The sequence below is a fragment of the Calonectris borealis genome, chromosome 2 (assembly GCF_964195595.1).
Source record: "Calonectris borealis chromosome 2, bCalBor7.hap1.2, whole genome shotgun sequence".
NCBI lineage: Eukaryota > Metazoa > Chordata > Aves > Procellariiformes > Procellariidae > Calonectris > Calonectris borealis.
The window spans coordinates 138968317-138986175 of record NC_134313.1 but is presented as its reverse complement, the minus strand read 5'-3'; the positions used below and the strand labels follow the sequence as shown (position 1 = coordinate 138986175).

The following is a 17859-nucleotide window of genomic DNA, read 5'->3' as shown; positions in this document are numbered from 1 at the left end:
AAAATTGCAGATTTTTAAATGCAGCAAATGTTGAATCTTTATCCTGTTCCTGTCTCTTTGAAGGATTTATTTTGATAAGGAAACAGACTTTCAGTATGACTCTTTGTTATGTTACTTAGTCATTATACTAAACTGACCTCAAAATATTCCTGTGAGGTTGATGTCACTATTACAAATTTTCAAAATATAGGTACACGAATTTATGGAGTCACATAAGAAGTCTGTAGATTGTGTTGTACTTCTGGAATCAGATTCCATCATTTTCTTAAATATCTTATAATAGCTTTGTAAGGAAAAGATCCCAAATTTGATTATGGTGAGAGACACCATCAGTATTGCCATCACTGCCATTCCACAGATGGGGAAATTCAGGCAAAGATATGGTGAGTTTTGGTTAGAACTGGTAGTACCAGAGAAAGCTCCTGGCTGTCGCACCTATGTGCTAATCACAAGATTATATTTCGACTCTTGAACTCAGAGGTATATAATTGTATTTATCCATTTCTTAAAAAGTCATTTGTTATGAATGAAAGTTTGAATTAAACTTCTCAACAAGTATTTAAAATGTGATTTCTTCTATGTTTTTCATGGGCCAGTTTTTGCATCTTCTCGTTATGTAAAGTGAAGAAGATCCACAAGTGAGTCCTCTAAACATGCCTTCAGTTTAGGAAGGTATTATCCTTACTTTTCATCTCAGATATTAGTACCTCTAATCAAACTAACACCTGCTTTCTCAGTCAAATATTTCAAGGTCTTTGAGCATAATCTAAAGTGATAGGCACAAGGCGTTTGATACACAAATGGAGTAACTTAAAACTTAGGTTTTAAAGTAAAAGTTTATATAAAATTAAGCTGATACTATCACTAGACATTGGATCAATTTTATTTATATAACATTATTGTGTTTCTGACAATTTATTGGAAACATCCAAATATGTAGACAGAGCCATCTGTTACAGCTAGAGACTGAAAATAAGAGTTAATTAAAAGTAGGGTATCTGTCTAAATCTGAAATGTCTGTTAGCATGTCATTAACATCTTAAAGGAAAATGGAATGGGAAAAAAAACAAGTTTAAAGCCATTTTTTAATCCAGGTATTATTACTAGTTTGAAGCATGCAAGACAGCCTACATTTTTTAGCTACTTGACTTTAAGCACTTCTAAAAGTCTTGGAGCCAAATAAAAAGTTGGAAGAGTGTGAGGAAAGAAAAACAACCTAGCTCCAGTATTTTTGCCAGTCCTGCTGTTTGGAGACTCCCTTTACCATTTGTATTTAATTTTCCTATCTTAGTACAAACCATCTTTCCAACAGCTCCTGAAAGACAAGACGTGCATCTCCCCTGAGATCACCCTGGCAGGAAATTACCAGAAATTAAGGGCCCAGCCTTGCAAATATTTTGTCACGTGAGTAACATTAGTCAATGGGATACCCATGTGTAAGTGCTGGCTTGATCAGTGTCTAAAGTTGGCAACTGCAGGTGTACTCCTTAAATAATTCAGTCTAAACTGCAAGTCTGCATTATACAACACATACATCAGCCGATTTTATTGAAGATGTTTCAACTCATACTAGTTCGAGTTATTTTATCATGCTGTTTTTAATCATTTTCTTGCCTCGACTACTCATCCTCATGTAGCTGTATGTTATGAACACCGAATTGGGCATGACATTGAGATTCTAGTGTAATTCAATCATTACGGAAAAACTGACATTCACATATGTTTATGTTTAGCCTCAATAGGAAGACAGTCAGTCACTTTATACCAGGTTACAACAAATATGATTTTAATTATTCCTCTTGTGAAAAATACTTTTCACACGATTACTAACAAAATCACTGCAAAATGCAATTAGTTTTACATGGTTTCTAAGACTTTGTAATCCTTTAATTGTAAAAATATATGTTGTGAATGAACATTTTTTTTAAATTGGGGGACAATTTAATATTTTTTTAAAAATCAAATAAAAATGAATACACGTCCTAATGAATCTTTCAAACCTTCATACAAAATCACAAACCTCTCCTATCATAAGTGAAACAATTGCGATTCAGTAATATTCATGGTTGATTAATTTCAAGGAACATAGAAGGTTATTCCAAAGTGCTGTTTCCATAATTAAAGTGATGTTAGATCTGCTCTTTCAGTGATGTTTATCTTTGGATGAAGTGATCCGCTTCATAATTTGGATTCCCCAGAATGCAGCGCAGAGGGAAAACAAGACCTACAACACAGAAACATTATACAAGATTTTTAAAATTATACTTGTCTGTAAATATAATAAACAGTTGAAAACAGAGAGCTCTCGAGTAGAAAAATCATACAAGAATTCTAGGCGTACTGATAAATTCACTTTAGGAATGTATGCTTTTTTCTGTTACTCTTTATGGTGTACATTCCTGTTTGAATTTGTTCTTTCTGAATGGTACCAAAACAAGATAACTGGCATGAACTCTGCATGATCTTCCCTACTTTGTAATTGAGTTTGGATTTGGAGTACTCAGTCATATATAATAAGACAGGACAATAATAACACCAGGTGTGACAGAAGGTAGGTGCAAAAATGTTAACTGTTTTTTTGGCACATGGTCTGAAGAATGCTGACATTGTAAGTTGCATGGTAGGGTACAAATACCCAAAGTAGCCTTAAATAGAATCCATGGCAAAAGAAGTATTCTAGCTGCAGTACAATAGATCAGCACTTGTTCCCCAAGCTGTTATTTATGATGAGATATAAACTACGTTGGAAACAACTTAAAGATGTAATACTCTTTATCTTGTCCTTGGCTATGTGCACCTTTTTTTTTTTTAGTCAGTGAATTTTAATGAGAGATCTAATAATTTTTTTTTATTAATTTATTTGCTGAAAACTGCTTTGGGATGAATAGGAATGCAGGGTAAAGTCTAATTCGGGTAATAGATTTGTCCAAAAAACAAGAAAGAGAGCAGGATAAAAAGTGTGTGCATATGTGTGTATGTGAAATTTTGTATTTTAAATTTGCTGAAAGAAACCTTTGTCTTTCACACAGAAGAATTTCTCTACCTTAGAAAATTGCAAAATTAAGGCAGTTGTTATGGGTTACTGAGGTAAGTGAAATTTTTTACTGTGAGTTAAATAAAACATTCCATTTATACTGAAAGATATTTTGTTCAGGTGATTTTTTGTTTGTTTGAAGGGACAGAGAAAATTGAAAAGAAAAGGAATTTGGGGGTTAGGTTATAATAATTCTTTTTTCAGGTTAATCTGCAATCAAAAGGTACTGAATAGAAGAGCTTCAATTTTAACATTAACATCATCTAACATTCAACATTTAACAGTGCATGGCCCAAAAATCTACTTCTGTGCTCCTCTACACAGTCACTCACCGAAGTACATGAGATCTGAATGTCCAACAGAAATAATAAATGACCATAATACCTAAAACGTACTCATTCTGCACTCATTGAAGGGAACGTGATGGGATCAGGTCTGATCCCTCTCACAACCTGTTTGGGACAGGTACAGGCTTCACGTAATCTATACATTACATACTTAGTAGCACGAGATGGAAATAGCACAATGTATCAGTAAGTAGAATTCTAATCAAATTAAAAAAATGCAATCCTCATTCAACCTCTATCAAGACAAATTCCCTTCAACTATTTTCATTGAAGGCTTTAATTCTACTTGAGCAAGGGTAGGCTATCTACTGTGTTTAAAACTGCTGATGACACTGTTGGTGCTGTATTTGTGGTCCCATTTGTAAGAAAGACTCATAAAATTCTCACCAAAAGGTTTAGTTATAAGAGTTTCAGACCTTTAGGTATGAAAGATTTAACTTTTTTTTTTTCCTTGCATTATCACAAACACCTTGTAAAACTGCATAGCTCTATTTTACAGCTAAGGAATGGAAAGACTTTTTAAGCAGCAGGCACATACTCTCTGTGTTTTCTGAGATGTTTTATTTCTATACTGAGATACCCCGTAGAAGAAAACCAACTACAAATAACTATCTGTATTTCTGATTTGGCTGTTATGTAATCAGGATGAGTGTGAATCATGACATACATAAAATGATGACTTACATATAACATGCTCTTACTGCGGAAAAATTCTTTGTCGTGCTATCTCCAGAAACAGATCTTATCCACTTGTCATAATTAGTACCTCTCTGACACGTTACTAAACTCCTTTCATTCCTCACCTCAGAAAGATCACTCCTATTCCTGGAAGATGCATTAAATATAGAAGTATTTCATTTTCAGAAGAAGCACGTTTAAGCACATTTAATGACTGAGGTGCAGGGCATTTGTAGGGGATTAATGACTGCTGGGAGATGATGATCACCTGAAGAAGCACAGCCATGGGCTATTAAGCCCCAGGAAATGTCCTCAGCTAAAGATGGTTATTGCTATTATAGTCCGAAAATGAAAAAAACATCTCAGGTGAATTTTTCTTCTTAAAATGGAGTGATGCAGTTTCTCCTTTCTTAATTAAATTCTTTATTGTGAATTTCTTAAAGCATGCAATCAATTCTTGTGGGGGCGTATTTCAAATTGCAGTTATTACATCCAGAATGAAAAACCACATACTACACATTGTGGATCTGCAGAACTAGTTTGGCTTCATGATTCTATAAAAGCATTGATTCACTGCCTATCAATGTCAGGACTGCCAGTACTCGATGGAAATAACGTATTCATGAAACAATAATGCTGCAAGGTTGTGGGGGACAGGGTTTGAGAAAAACCCAAACATCAGGGAAAAAAATTAAGAGGCCACATCCTCCCTTGCATGACAGCAATTCTGGCTGGCTCTACTGTATAATGCTGACCTACCCTGAGCAGAGCCAGCTGTACGGGGCTACCAAGCAGAAACTTGCTGTGTAGGTTGGAGTTCAGTTTCTTTCGATTGCTGCTACGTATTTTGGAGTTACAAGGCTTGACCTGCTTGAATGAATGGTGCAATCAGGTGATGTCAGCAATGGAAAGCTGAGACCATACGTGCCAGAATTTTGAGCAGACAATAGTGTAGGCAGCAGGAAGCAGCAGAAGAGCATTCCACCAGGCAACCTGAACTTTAGTTGACCGGTATTTTTCTAATGCCCTTGCGAAAACATATTTCCTAAATCCTATGTGCAGATATTTTGCATTTTCTGTTCAACTCTCTTGCACCCTAACAGGTTGGTTTTCCGTTTTGGTTTTGTTTTTTTTTTTTTCCTTTGCTGTTTGTAAATTATTGTCACAGAAATTTTCATTCCTTCTTGTATTGTCCAAATCTACTAATAATTGTCCCTTGATAAAAATATTCACATATCATTTTCCTAATTCAGCCAGTTTTGCAATAAAATTATGGAATTAAATAGTATACTTTTTTCCTATTTTTACACTGAGAACAGTTCCCTCACAAACAATATTATATGAGAACAATAGTTTCATTTCTGTCTTCAAATGCAATATTACTGTGGACAGCGGTCATATATGGAACAGCTAGGCTTAAAAGCAGAATTTCTCACAACAATATATCCAGCAAAGTTAAATGCAAACTTTTTGCCACCTTAATATAAGCACTTGTTACATTTACCTGTTCAAGTAACTACAGATTAATTATAGACTGTGCTTTAGACTGCTGGAAGAGGACAGTCCTCTTCCAAATATTTACATTACCTCCTTTCATACAGTCTTTCTATTTCCATACAACCCTTATTCTCTCCCTGAATAAGCCTACAGAAATGTAAATAACATTTTTCACAAGAACAAAGATAGCTTAACTGATGGATTGACTGCAGGACTGAATCTGCTCTTCACAGGAAATCCCCACTGGAGTGATCGAAGTTTATTAGGCTATAAACTACTTTAAAATCATCAGCTAAATTCAGGCACCCACTTCTGCATGATTAGTTTTGTTGTTGATTGTTAATGTTATTTTCTGCCATTTTCTCTTCTGTAATGGCTTTGTATATCCAAGTTGCCTAGACATAGTGTCTTTCCTCTTGCAGATTTCATCTCGATAGAATTAGAAGGCTTTAGATATTGGTCTAGAAATGTAGACAAATGTCCAGGTAGCCCTGCTTTAAGGAGGGGGAAGAGGCTCAAACCACAAGACCTCAGATCCCTTCCAACCTAAATCATTCAATGATTCTCTGACATTTCTCAGATTCTGCCCAGACGTGTTCACTCCAAATTTCACTGCAGAGACAATTCGACAACTGTGCAACAAATTGGCTATATCTGGGGTACAACACCATCTGAACGGGCGTGTTTTTGATACTGAATTCTCTGAGCGCCTCTGTACTGGGTAACGTATTCCTAGCTCTAGAGAGGGCTCAGGAAGATCAGTACACCCATGTACTTCATTAGGTTGGCTGTTCACATCATAAAGCGGACCTGGTACTGGCAAATGTGATAAGCAATGAGCCCTCTCGACATGATGCTGAGAACTGCAAATCAAACATGATTGAGATTCTTTTTATATTCTTTATCTACAAATCTGGTCATGGCTTCTTCAAAGGCACCAGAAATCATTTCATACTATCAATATTAATGATGGAGTATTTTTAGACTTTATCTGAGAAGGCTGTGTCTGGGTAATGTCATCATTCTTTTCTAGAAAGATGAAGATCATGAACTGATATAACAGTTAATAAAAAATGCTAATATTAATAACAAAATGGTTGAATAAACTACTCTAGATTTCCCAAGTACCTAAAGGGTGCAGTTTTCACTAACACCATCGCTGTTTTCCCACTTCTCTACACAGGACTCTTTCAGGTGCTGAACTACACAGAAAATATATGTCTCAGAAGTGGGGCAAGAGGTTCACTATTTCTGGAAGTCAGGATTTGGGTAATAAACTCATGGATCTTCATTCTCAGTGCAATGTTTTGAGATAAGCAGTCTGAGGCTAGTAGAGAAATGCCATGGCATTAACAGCAGATCCAGAAATTGCTAATCTTGTACAGTCCACAGATCAAGAAGATTGCACTAGCAAAGAAGTTGCAATAACAATACCTGGAAAGCAAAACCAAGAAACAAGAGGGTTCCTTTTCTGCGTGGTGCCTTCCATATACTTGGAAATATATGGGGAAGGAAGGGGAAAGCTGATTTTTTTTTTTTTGGTGAAGGAACGGTGGATAGAAGGGAACAAGGACACGTACGATAGTAGTGGCGTCACAGCATTTGTCCAAGATTTCTGAAAAGTAGCAGGATGTCTGGAAATTCTCCATAAGGGTTCATGACACACATTCAGACTATTGGTGCAGCACATATCTCGCAGAGACTGTTGGCACACATGGGATTAAGTCAAGTATCTTCAACCCCCACAAAGTGTATAGATAGTTCACTCACAGACTGGTTTCTTGCTACTATAATATACCTCATTAGTTTTATACTTCATTATTAACAGATAATGAGAAAATAATAGGGAAGTGATATATACATCTCCTTCCTATTCTGTTAAATGTTTTAAACATTCCTTCTTTTATTAAAATATGGTCTGAGACTCTAAAGCTAGATAATGCATGAAAACACAGGCTGCAAAAGCCCCCATACCTTAAAAGGCTTATATTACCTATCCAGGAAAGACAGAGAAAGATCTGGAGAAAGGATATATATATTCTTCTGTTGCTTTCACAGCTGGGCACATCCCCAGTATGAAATCAAGTGCACTGCAGAGATGCCTGAGCTAGCAAGGATGTAAGCTGCTAAATCTCTCTCAGCACAGCACCAGGTTGACTCTGACTTTCCTGGCATTGCACACAAGCTAGTAAGTCACATCCCTCAGCTAAATACATGGGGTTTTTTACACAGGCAGTGCTGTTGCAGTTATATTTAGACCTAAAATGGCTTATGTACATCCAGCATGGTATCTCGCATCATGTTCTTCACTCAGGGGAAGCCAGCCCACTGCCTCTCAAATCACTTGTGTAGATATATGTATCCTATTGAACTGTTACCTACGAAATCCCTTCTCTCCTGGGTCACAGAATAATCCACAACCTAAGCACTAGGATTAGGAAGGTTTTACCTCATTCCTCAAAAGACAAAAAAACCACTAAAGTGGGAAGCTTTGCTGTCTGTCATATGAATAGGCACTCCAAAGCATGTTAATAATTATTAAATCTTCACCTTGCGATGAACTAATGCAAGCTGGAGACGGCATCAACATTATACTCATTAACATATACATAAACTCTCTGCATCTCTTCAGTATGAAATTTGTTTTAAACTATTTTAATGAAACATCTGAGAACACTTCCCACAGTAAGTTACCTAATCCATCTATAAATTCCTAGATCATTCTTAAATATTTAGCCATTTCAAGTTGTCCCCAAAGTAAAGCCCTGTTAAACAAAAAAAGTCTTCTTAGCTGTTCAATGAACATTTAAAAATAACTTCTGGACCAAGTCTGTTTCATTGTTTTGCAAATACATTCTAAAAAAATTATTTAGTAATTATAAATTGTTGATCGTCATCTGAGCTTAAAAATTTCATGACACTTGCAAACAAAATCTATACTTTGTTACACATCCTAGAGCATAGTAATATTTTAGCATTTCTGTTTATTGTTCTTCCATATTGCTTTAGTTTCATTTTTGACAACACAGTACTGAAAAACAAGTTCAAACATTAACAGTTTTAGAAGACCTTAATTCTGAATGTCACCTTTTTTATTTTAAATATTCTGCAATTTTTCCGCCTCCGTTTTCCCTCAAAGTTGAGAAACAACAGGCATGGAAGTTTTCTCAATTATTATATTTTAAATGAACAATTGAAAATAAAGCTTTCATTAAAGTTAAGAAGACAAAACTTACTCAATCTGTAAACATACCAATTTAATCTTTTGCAGGCTAACAGGCCAAACGAGATTGAAATAGTTATTAATGGCTGTTCGTTGCAGAAATTAAATATTTGAGATAGTCCTGTCTCAGTTTGGCTAAAGCTGTTGAGTTTATTTTCTTAAACACTTAAACAGGAAATGTACCCATTGAGATGAAACATCTCTCTTACTTTTATGCCTGTCAGCAGCTGTATCATAATTACATACACGCCACTGCATCAGTTATAGCTCAAACACAAGTTGGAGGGTAAAAGACATCTGCAAAGAACTATTTCACTTTATAAGATATTATTTAAATTATATGTAAAGAGCAGCTTAATCTCCCTTATTCAAGAAATATGAAGCTCATTTTAGTTTTATCAATAGTTTACTGCAGAGATCTTCTATTTAATCAAATTTAAATTGTTCTTTTAGGCTTAAAGGATTGAATGCTTTTAAAAGCAATACTCTATGCAAGAAAGACTGGACTTGTGTATTTCTGGGATAAGAGTAAGGGTATTCTTTTTATATGGTCATGGGTTAAGAAAACTTTAGGTACCATACTGCTTAATCTGCGCTGAAGTAAGTTTTTACTTGGAAGATGGGGCAAATTCATTTAAAGGAGCTCATGCACGAGGGACCTCTCCTTTATGCCTGCATCCTTTCAGAATGTGGACTGGATATTACCTAGCTGTGTAACATTCACCAAATAAGTATCTACAGAGATAATTCAATCTCTTCAACCCCTTCATTTTTATGTCAGTTTAATACAATACTATACTGCCATTGCAGGAAAAACATTAGGTAAGTCAGTGTCTACTCTCTCCATCATTAGCAGACATAAAATATTGTATGTTTCTACACAGATGGTTTCATTTCAGAGCGTGGCTATTGTGTGTAAGCACCCTGGAGGGATGGTGAACAGAACCAAGAGCTTTCTGTCAGCCTGGAGAGCTCTGACAAAGGTGGCTGCAAAGTGGAAGATCTCCGCTCACTGGTACACTAAATATCCTCTTGAGAAAAAGTTGACTAGCTATGAGCTCCAAAATGGAATTTTTTCCATTGTGTGGGGGAAAAAAAATATTAAAAAAATAATCCCAGCCTTTAAGTGTAACCCACAGACATTAGATCACTGACGGGAAAAACTTTGCTGCAGATGTTGAAAAGAAGTGATGGGAAAAAGCTGGCTACTGTGACTAATGGCAAACGTGAAAGAAAGGAATAAGAATGTGCAGAGAGGGATAAAACAATTGAGTGACAAGCAGAAGGGATTTCCAGCACAGTGAACAAACACCAGAAAAGTATTCAAGAAAGACATAGGAAGATCAAGGCTAAAAGTCATTTGAGACGAAGGTTGCTCTTAAAGTCAACATGTTGTAAGAAGAAATGAATCCTTTCATTGAAAAATGGAGAACATAGACGGCTGTTCTCAGCATAAAAAAACCCAACCCAACCAACCAAAAAAACCACCAAACAAAAAACCCAACTTCTGAATGAAGGAAATGGGTTAACATTCTAAGTTAAAGATAGACAGAACACACCCATCCTGCCAGCCAACCCTCTTTTGAGGCCAAAAGCAGTAAACTGTGACTGTTTTTAAGTTCCAAGGAGAAGAAAAATGTGCTGAGGTCAGTCCAGTCCTCTGTCCATCTCTTTACATGGAAAAGCAAATCTCCTTCTGGCTATTCGTGTCTCTCTTTCTTGCCTGCTCTCAAGACACTCTTCCTGTGTTCTGGCTTGTTGCTTCTATTCTTGTCTGGGGAAACTCCCATTCCCAAAACTCAGCATCTTTTGATTATATAAAAGTCATTGTTATCGACATTAACCACAGATATATTCAAATGGGCTAAACCATTGATATTCCTACTTATTATGTCAAGCCAATGTAGTTGTATTATTTAATTAGCTTATAAAAAAAAAGAAATAAAATTAATGGAAGTGATCCATGTCTTTCTACTAGACTTTCTACTAAGAAAACTAGGGAAATATGGTCTAAATGAAACTTCTGTATGGAGGGTACAGAACTGAGTGGAAGAAGAAACCTCTAGAAAGGAAGAATCAATTATTATACCACAAAATGAGAGGGAAATCAGAATTTAGATAAAAAAGCAGGCATGTCATAACATTTCTAAAATACAAAAAACCATGAAACACCTTTCTTTTCCTGGAAAACAGGAGGAGATTTCATAATGGTTTTTAAAAATCTGGAGACGCTGAAGAAAATGTGTAATTTAATAGAAATGGAAGACACTAGACTTAAGAGAAACCAAATACACAAATATGCTGTGAGGAATAATCATTAGTCAGGAGTACATCAGAAAAAAAATTGGAGAGTTGGAGCAGTTCACAAACAAAACACGTCTCAACCATACAGTGCTGATACAAAAAAGATGCCAGTATCAATGTGGAAGATATTAACAGAAGCATTTCATGTAGTCCCTAGGTATTGATCCAGCCTACTGAAAGGTGATGAAGTCTTTAAGGAAAACATAGAATAAGCTAGATATAGTCATGAAGTAGATAACAATGAATGATAAAAGGAATAGAAAAGTTGACCTGTAGGAAAGCTTGAAGCAATTCTGCTCTGTATTCTTGAGGGGAAAAAAAAAAAAAAAAGACTCAGGAGGGGCAATAAGATCAATCTTCTAACATGTAAAAGAATAATACAAAAAGAAAAGAAGATGATAAGCTACTGCTGAGGGTAATAAAAACAAGAAAAAAATCTTTTTAAACTAGAATTTTCATTAGATAATAGCTGGCTACCAGAGTGATATAGCACTGGAATCAGCTATGTAAGGAAGCTGCGAAAGGCGTGTAAATGGTTAGATAGGCATGTGTCTATGGTGTAGCTGTACTTGATCCTTCCTCAGTGCAGGCTCCCCACCAGCCCAGTATTTCTGTTTGTTCACAATGAATACAAAAGGACTCTTTACCTCTAACTAACATTTGCTAAGAAGTACTTTGCCAGCAGTGGTTAATAAAGATGAGACTGCTTAGTACATGGAACAACCATTACTTAGCAACTTTTTTTTTGGAATAACCAACCTTGTGCAAGACTTCACCGATTTCATTCTCAGATGTGGTTGTCACCTTAGTAAAAGGACAAAAAGCAGGATCTGCTGCTTCTTTAACATTTTTTTTTCAGTTTCTGGCATCGGACAGGGTTGAACCTGCTTCCTGTCAGAGTAGTCATAGCATTATTATATTTAGAGATCAGCTTACATTGGCTCTTCAGATGATAGCTGCAAAGACTGATGGCAGAAGCATGAGCTAGCTCACTCTTGTTTTATACTCAGCATACTCTCCACACTAGAAACATGGGACTGCATAGTCAAAATCATCTGCCTCTAAGACTGTGAAAGAATAATCAAGGAGTTATGGTAAAAGCCCAGGATGCTGGGGTATTCAGTTTGCATTCTTTGCCATAGATTAGGCAAGACACTTAGCCTTTACAGCTCCTTAGCTGCAAAACAGACAATGATTCTGTTTCCCCAAAAAGGAGTTACTTTCCAATCCCTGTCTTACTGAAAACTAAGATAGTTTCATTCATTACAGAAATGCTGAGAAGACAAAGACACGTCAAAAAGACATAGATTTGGCCTTCTGTGATTTTTTCTCTGACAAGCCTCATATTAATAATTCTGAATTCATACTTTTTTTTTTAATCTCAACAATTGTGTACTTGGATAAACACAATGGACATCCTTAAAAATCAGATAACTGCATGCATTTCTTATGTCGCTCCAGCTATTGAGCAATCTTAGTTCCATAACTCATGCTATTGACCACATGAAGAGCTAAAAATGGTGTGAGAATTTGTTTCTATCTCATGATTACGTTGGTTTAAAAAAAATCACAAACCACTATATCATTAACAATTGCAGAATTTTGGAAAAAATACCAATCGAGGCTTCAGTTTTATAGAAATATATGCTTTTCTTATTCTAAGTTTTTGGGTTTGGTTTTTTTTTTCCAGTATGTTGAATCCTAGATTAAAAAGGATGTTGTGCCCTAAATATGCTTGCCTTGGAAAGGCTACTTGGTATTGTTGTATTTGTATGTCAAAGGGAGGATTGAAGTCTCAACAATTGTTAACCTCTCCCATGGTGTGCTAATAAAAGGTCAGAGGCCCACATGTGGCTTGCAGCCTGGGGAATTTCTCTCAATGTTCTGCCAGGGATGGGACCGCCCGAACGGTTTCTCTCATAAGTTTTAAGCCATAAACTGCATCCTACTTGGCTTGCTGTGCCAAAACTGGACCCAAGGGTATCCAAAGTCTTGGCTGATGGGAAAAAATGAGTGCTTCCTATGGAAGCCACAGCTGTTTTCCTGAGAGAGAGAGAGAGCACAGATGCTCAAATATTTCTCTACTTTCCGTTTCTGACTACCTGTTCTGGCAACAGTTCCAAGAAAGGGGGAGGACAGAGGCAGGCATCCAGCTGCTTTCAATAAGCCTTGGCAGCACAGGTACTGATTGCCTAAACACTAAAAATGTTCAAAAAGAATTTTTTCTGTATTTCAAACTATAAAAAAGGTGAGAGCATGCACTAATGCTCCCCATCTTCCCATCTTGAGCAGAAATTTAGTGATCAGGATTAAGACCTTAATTATGAAAGCAGAGACTATTTCAGGGAAAAAAATGATACTGCATACTATTGAAAAGATATCTTTCATAGAAGTGTGTGTGTGTATCTATATATAAATATATGTACACAGAAATTCAAGCACATATATAAAATATGTACATTCTATGCATTTTCTAGAGAGATTTGTTTCTTCCATCAGACTGTAGGCTGAATGTCATAATATGGATTTGATTTTGAATTATGGGACCATATTTATCCCTACTGTAACTCTGAAGTCAAAGAAAATACATATGCAAAGTTATATTATACATTGATTTAGCCAAGAATTGTATATAACATCAGCTACCTCATAAATTTCATTGAAATTACATTACATTAGGATGTGGCTTATAATACTGTTTAGTAACTGTTTAGTAATTAATCATATCTGCTATTTTTTGCCTATACGTATTGATGTCCAATAATCTTTTCATAGATACACTTGGTCAAAAGTCTATGTTTCTGTTCTGGACAAGTTACATAGCGGGTTTGAAGCCCTTATATGGACACCTTTCAACACTTCTCTCCAGTTCTACCTTTTGAAGTACCATATAAGTATTTCTTAAATGGACTTAATTAGTCCAATTAAAGCACAGTTAATTAATGTAAGTAAAAATGGAATAGTAGATAGTTATAGCTGATATGTAAACAGCAGAACAGCACATACATAAGACTCTAAAAACCCTGGATTTAATGAGTATTCATTGCTCAGTGAATCAACAGAAGCACTATCAGTTAAGCTTACAGTTCACTAGTTTATTTGCTTATTTTAAGGACAGCTCTGTCAGTCTCCTTGATGGCTGCACCTGTTTGCTACCTGGAGTGCTCAGTCAGTGCCTGTCCCTTCTGTCACAGCCTCTCTTCCTATGAAATGAAGAAACATATGTCTATCAACAGGGAAAGTAAGCAGATGATCAATGTTGTCTGTAAAAAGCTTTGGGAAAGCGCTTTGGGAAAAAGCAACTCTATAAAAGTGGTAATTCTCCCCAACAGATAATTAAAAAGGCATTCTCCCCACAAGACGTTTGAATGACGTTTGCTTAAAGACTTGCAGTAGACTACTCGAACAGCCACCAACCAGTCTTCCTCAGGGCTCTCCCTCTCTGCCCCATTGTTCATCGAGACCTTTCATTTACATTCAGTTCCAAAATTTTTTGTTGTTTTTGTCTTGATCACTGCCTAGACATCAAACACCTATTTCCACTTCAATTCAATGATCAAACTATGCTACCAGTGTTCTTGCACTAAGAGGTAAGCTGCTCTCCTAGCCAATACATTCCCCAGAGAGAGCAATAGCTTTGGCTTGACAGCTTCCACAGAGGTATTCTGTAAGACGTGCTCCTTCAGCCCAGAGAAGCTTTAAAGCTGGTGAAGTCAAATCCAGCGTGGTAGATACAATATTTCTAAGCCATAAGGATAAGAAGTTAGATCCGCTCTGAGTGGTGATCTCATAGCTCAGCCACGCAGGCTGCTGTCCTACCCCTTAAAGGTAGAAACCACCAGCAAGATGGATCATGTACGAATCCTTCTAGGAATGGAACAAGAGGAAGAAAGTGGTTTCACTTGACCAAACCATGAGAAGTCAGCGAGTCTGAGCTGCTAAGGAAGTCACAAACTCAGAAAAAGAACCACTGTATTTAAGCCACACCTTGCCCAAAACTGTTCAAATAGGGGAAAGAGTTATGGGAATTTTGCTATATACACTAGAGCTTGATTCTGCCCTGTCTCACTTTCTCCTTTGTAACTCATTCATTGCACTTCCAAAAGAACCAGTGCCTGACCTTTCTGTTTTCTTGCCCAAGTATTTATAACATGGAATCTAATAACCTAGCAGCTAAAAAGTGAGCAATCCTCCCTTTTTTCTCCAAACTAATTGACAGAGGTCATCTTTAAAAATGTCAGATGGCTGCCCAAGATAAAGTGTCCCTTTGTGACAATAAGAATCAATCCCCCACTACCTATTTAAATAAGAATGTAATAATTTTCAATTGTTCATTAAGGATCAAAGAGGTTTTGCTGATGCCTAATTAACCTAGAATTAACCTAGGTAATAGTATATGTTCATCTCTAGTTTTAGTTTAGTTATTTGAAGTATTTTGCTGTGCTAGCCCTTTTAATTATTTTTCTACCCTTCAACTGACTCGTAATGAATTATTCCATTTTTATTGAAAGTATCTCCTATTTTTATGTCCTTCAAGCACTCTCAGAATAGAAGCTTTTTGCAGTTATGCATATACATCAGCCAAATCTTACTTTCAGCAGTACTATAAAAACACAATATTACTTTTCTTTTTTGTTGAAAGCCTGCATACTTAAATACTGAATCATACAGAAAATATGGAAAATAAGTATGTTATCATAAAGCAGAAGAGTGAAAGGGGACAGGGTTACAGAAGTGTAGACACACTTCTGACAAATTCATATATATGTGATATAAGATCTAATCTTGTAACCCTTACTCACAAAAGTAATCTTACTGAAATCTATAGGAGTATGCACAGAAAAAATACAGGATTAACCCTGAAAGCCTGAAAGAAATCCACTTATTTTTTCAGCTATGAGAACAAATATTGCATCATAAAACAAATGATGTCCAGATGAGTAAAATAGCTTAGCAACAAGATAATCTTATAGAAGACTTATAGGCACGTCTATAGTGATGACAGATAATAGAACCTGAGGAGAGGCTATTACAGACAATTTGGAGAATGGCATTGAGTCTCCTCCTGATTGTTAAAGAAATTATTGTCAGATACTGCAGGAAGATTAGTCTGTATCTAAAGGGATTTACTACTGATATCATAATAACACCATCAGAGAGAACCGATTTTTGTAATAAAAGAGAAGCTAACTGGTTTAAAAAGTGACTTAAAAGCACCCCTAGCTGCCACTAACCAGAGAAAAAGAAATGAATGAGCTATCCATAGAATGAAAAAAAGCTTATCACAGTCTAGTATTACGTAAATGCATTCAGGAACAAAGACGAAAATGAAGAGGAACCAAACAAGTCTGGACACAGATGTTGTATTTTTGAATAAACAAACATGAGTTCTTCATTAACAAAACCCACACAATTATTTAATTTAAATGCATAGGTTTGTTCTAGCTGTAGCTAGTAGCTTTCTGTGGGACCTTATTACAGGGCTGATTCTGATCCATGGAAGAGGAATTGGATCAACACGTTCTACTGTGCTTACCAGGCCATGAGCCATGCTAAAATATTGGGGAACTGTAGCACGGGAGGTGGCTCCCAGAGGATCTCTGCATTCACTCACGGTGAGCTGGACCTGGCATCTTCCACAGGCTGCTATGGAGCACTTTGCGATGGTATCCCTATGTACAGTTTCCAAAATAGGCTGTGAAGGGGCTTATTGTAAAGTTTTTCTTCCACAAACATCCATAATAAGGACAAGTAACAAAAATATATTTTTCATATTTTTGTAATTTTGCCCAATGGTTTGTCAGTCTTACGGATTCGAAGTCTGTTGATTCCTATGTGAATTTATATTCAGTACTGAAATATAATTGTCTGGAAAATGTGAAAGAGAAAGAAATAACATTTATTTATATATTTTTAACATAGCTAACCAATTTTAGAGTACAAAAACATATGCAAAACCAATCAGACCTATATTAATGATTTTATCTCCATAAACCCATGTTCTCTTTATGAAGCACTGTACTGGGATATATTCATTTAGAAAACAAATCAAATGAGAGCTCCATTTTGATGGTGTAAAACCTTAACCAGGGAGTTGTGCAGAAGGTGTAGTTGATTAGAAATGAAATAAAATGTCTAGTATGACATGTATATCTGGAAGTAGGAAATAAGGGTAAACACATATACATCTATCATTATTCTGTCAAAATGTACTGAAGCTCTTGTGTGGGATTGATATGACTGGAGCCTATTACAGAGATAAGGGATGGGAAGGAAGAACTTATCAACCCAAAAGATATAACTGCAGATTTGAGTTTGCTTTTTTGTTTTTTGCATAAAAAAATGTATTTGAAAATGATTTATCTCCATGAAAAAGTTTGCTATGTTTCTGTAAGGTATGTTTAGATGTACTTTTAGAAGAATAATTTATTCAACACATTTCAACTCTTCTGTTACACAAAATTTTTATGGAAACAGAATGACCTCACAATAGATTTATTAATCGAAATTATTTGGCTATTTCCTTACAGATTCTGCTTTTCCTACAGATCATGCCTTATTACAAATGCTTGATATGTCTGCATCATATTATTAAACCAATTTTCTATTTTATCTATGTTAAACATACGTCTAACCTTGTATGAAGACATCCTATTGTATTCCAGACATCTGCCTTGTACAAACTTAACAAGGTGCTTGACAACTTTTGGGAAGGCAGTCCTGAGAAGCCCCCCAAGAACTGCCTCTCGTCTCCCGAGTCCAGTTGAGCCTATCTG

General features: G+C 36.0%; 1 protein-coding gene across 1 annotated transcript in view; it reads right to left on the bottom strand.

The window, feature by feature from the left end:
- Positions 1–1515: 1515 nt before the first annotated feature.
- AGMO (alkylglycerol monooxygenase) overlaps positions 1516–17859 on the bottom strand; it is a 197430-nt gene continuing 181086 nt past the window's right edge. Inside the window, exon 13 of the mRNA XM_075143651.1 lies at positions 1516–2224. Within this exon, the coding sequence (XP_074999752.1) occupies positions 2144–2224 (81 nt within the window). The 3' untranslated portion in view covers positions 1516–2143. The remainder of the gene's footprint in view (positions 2225–17859) is intronic.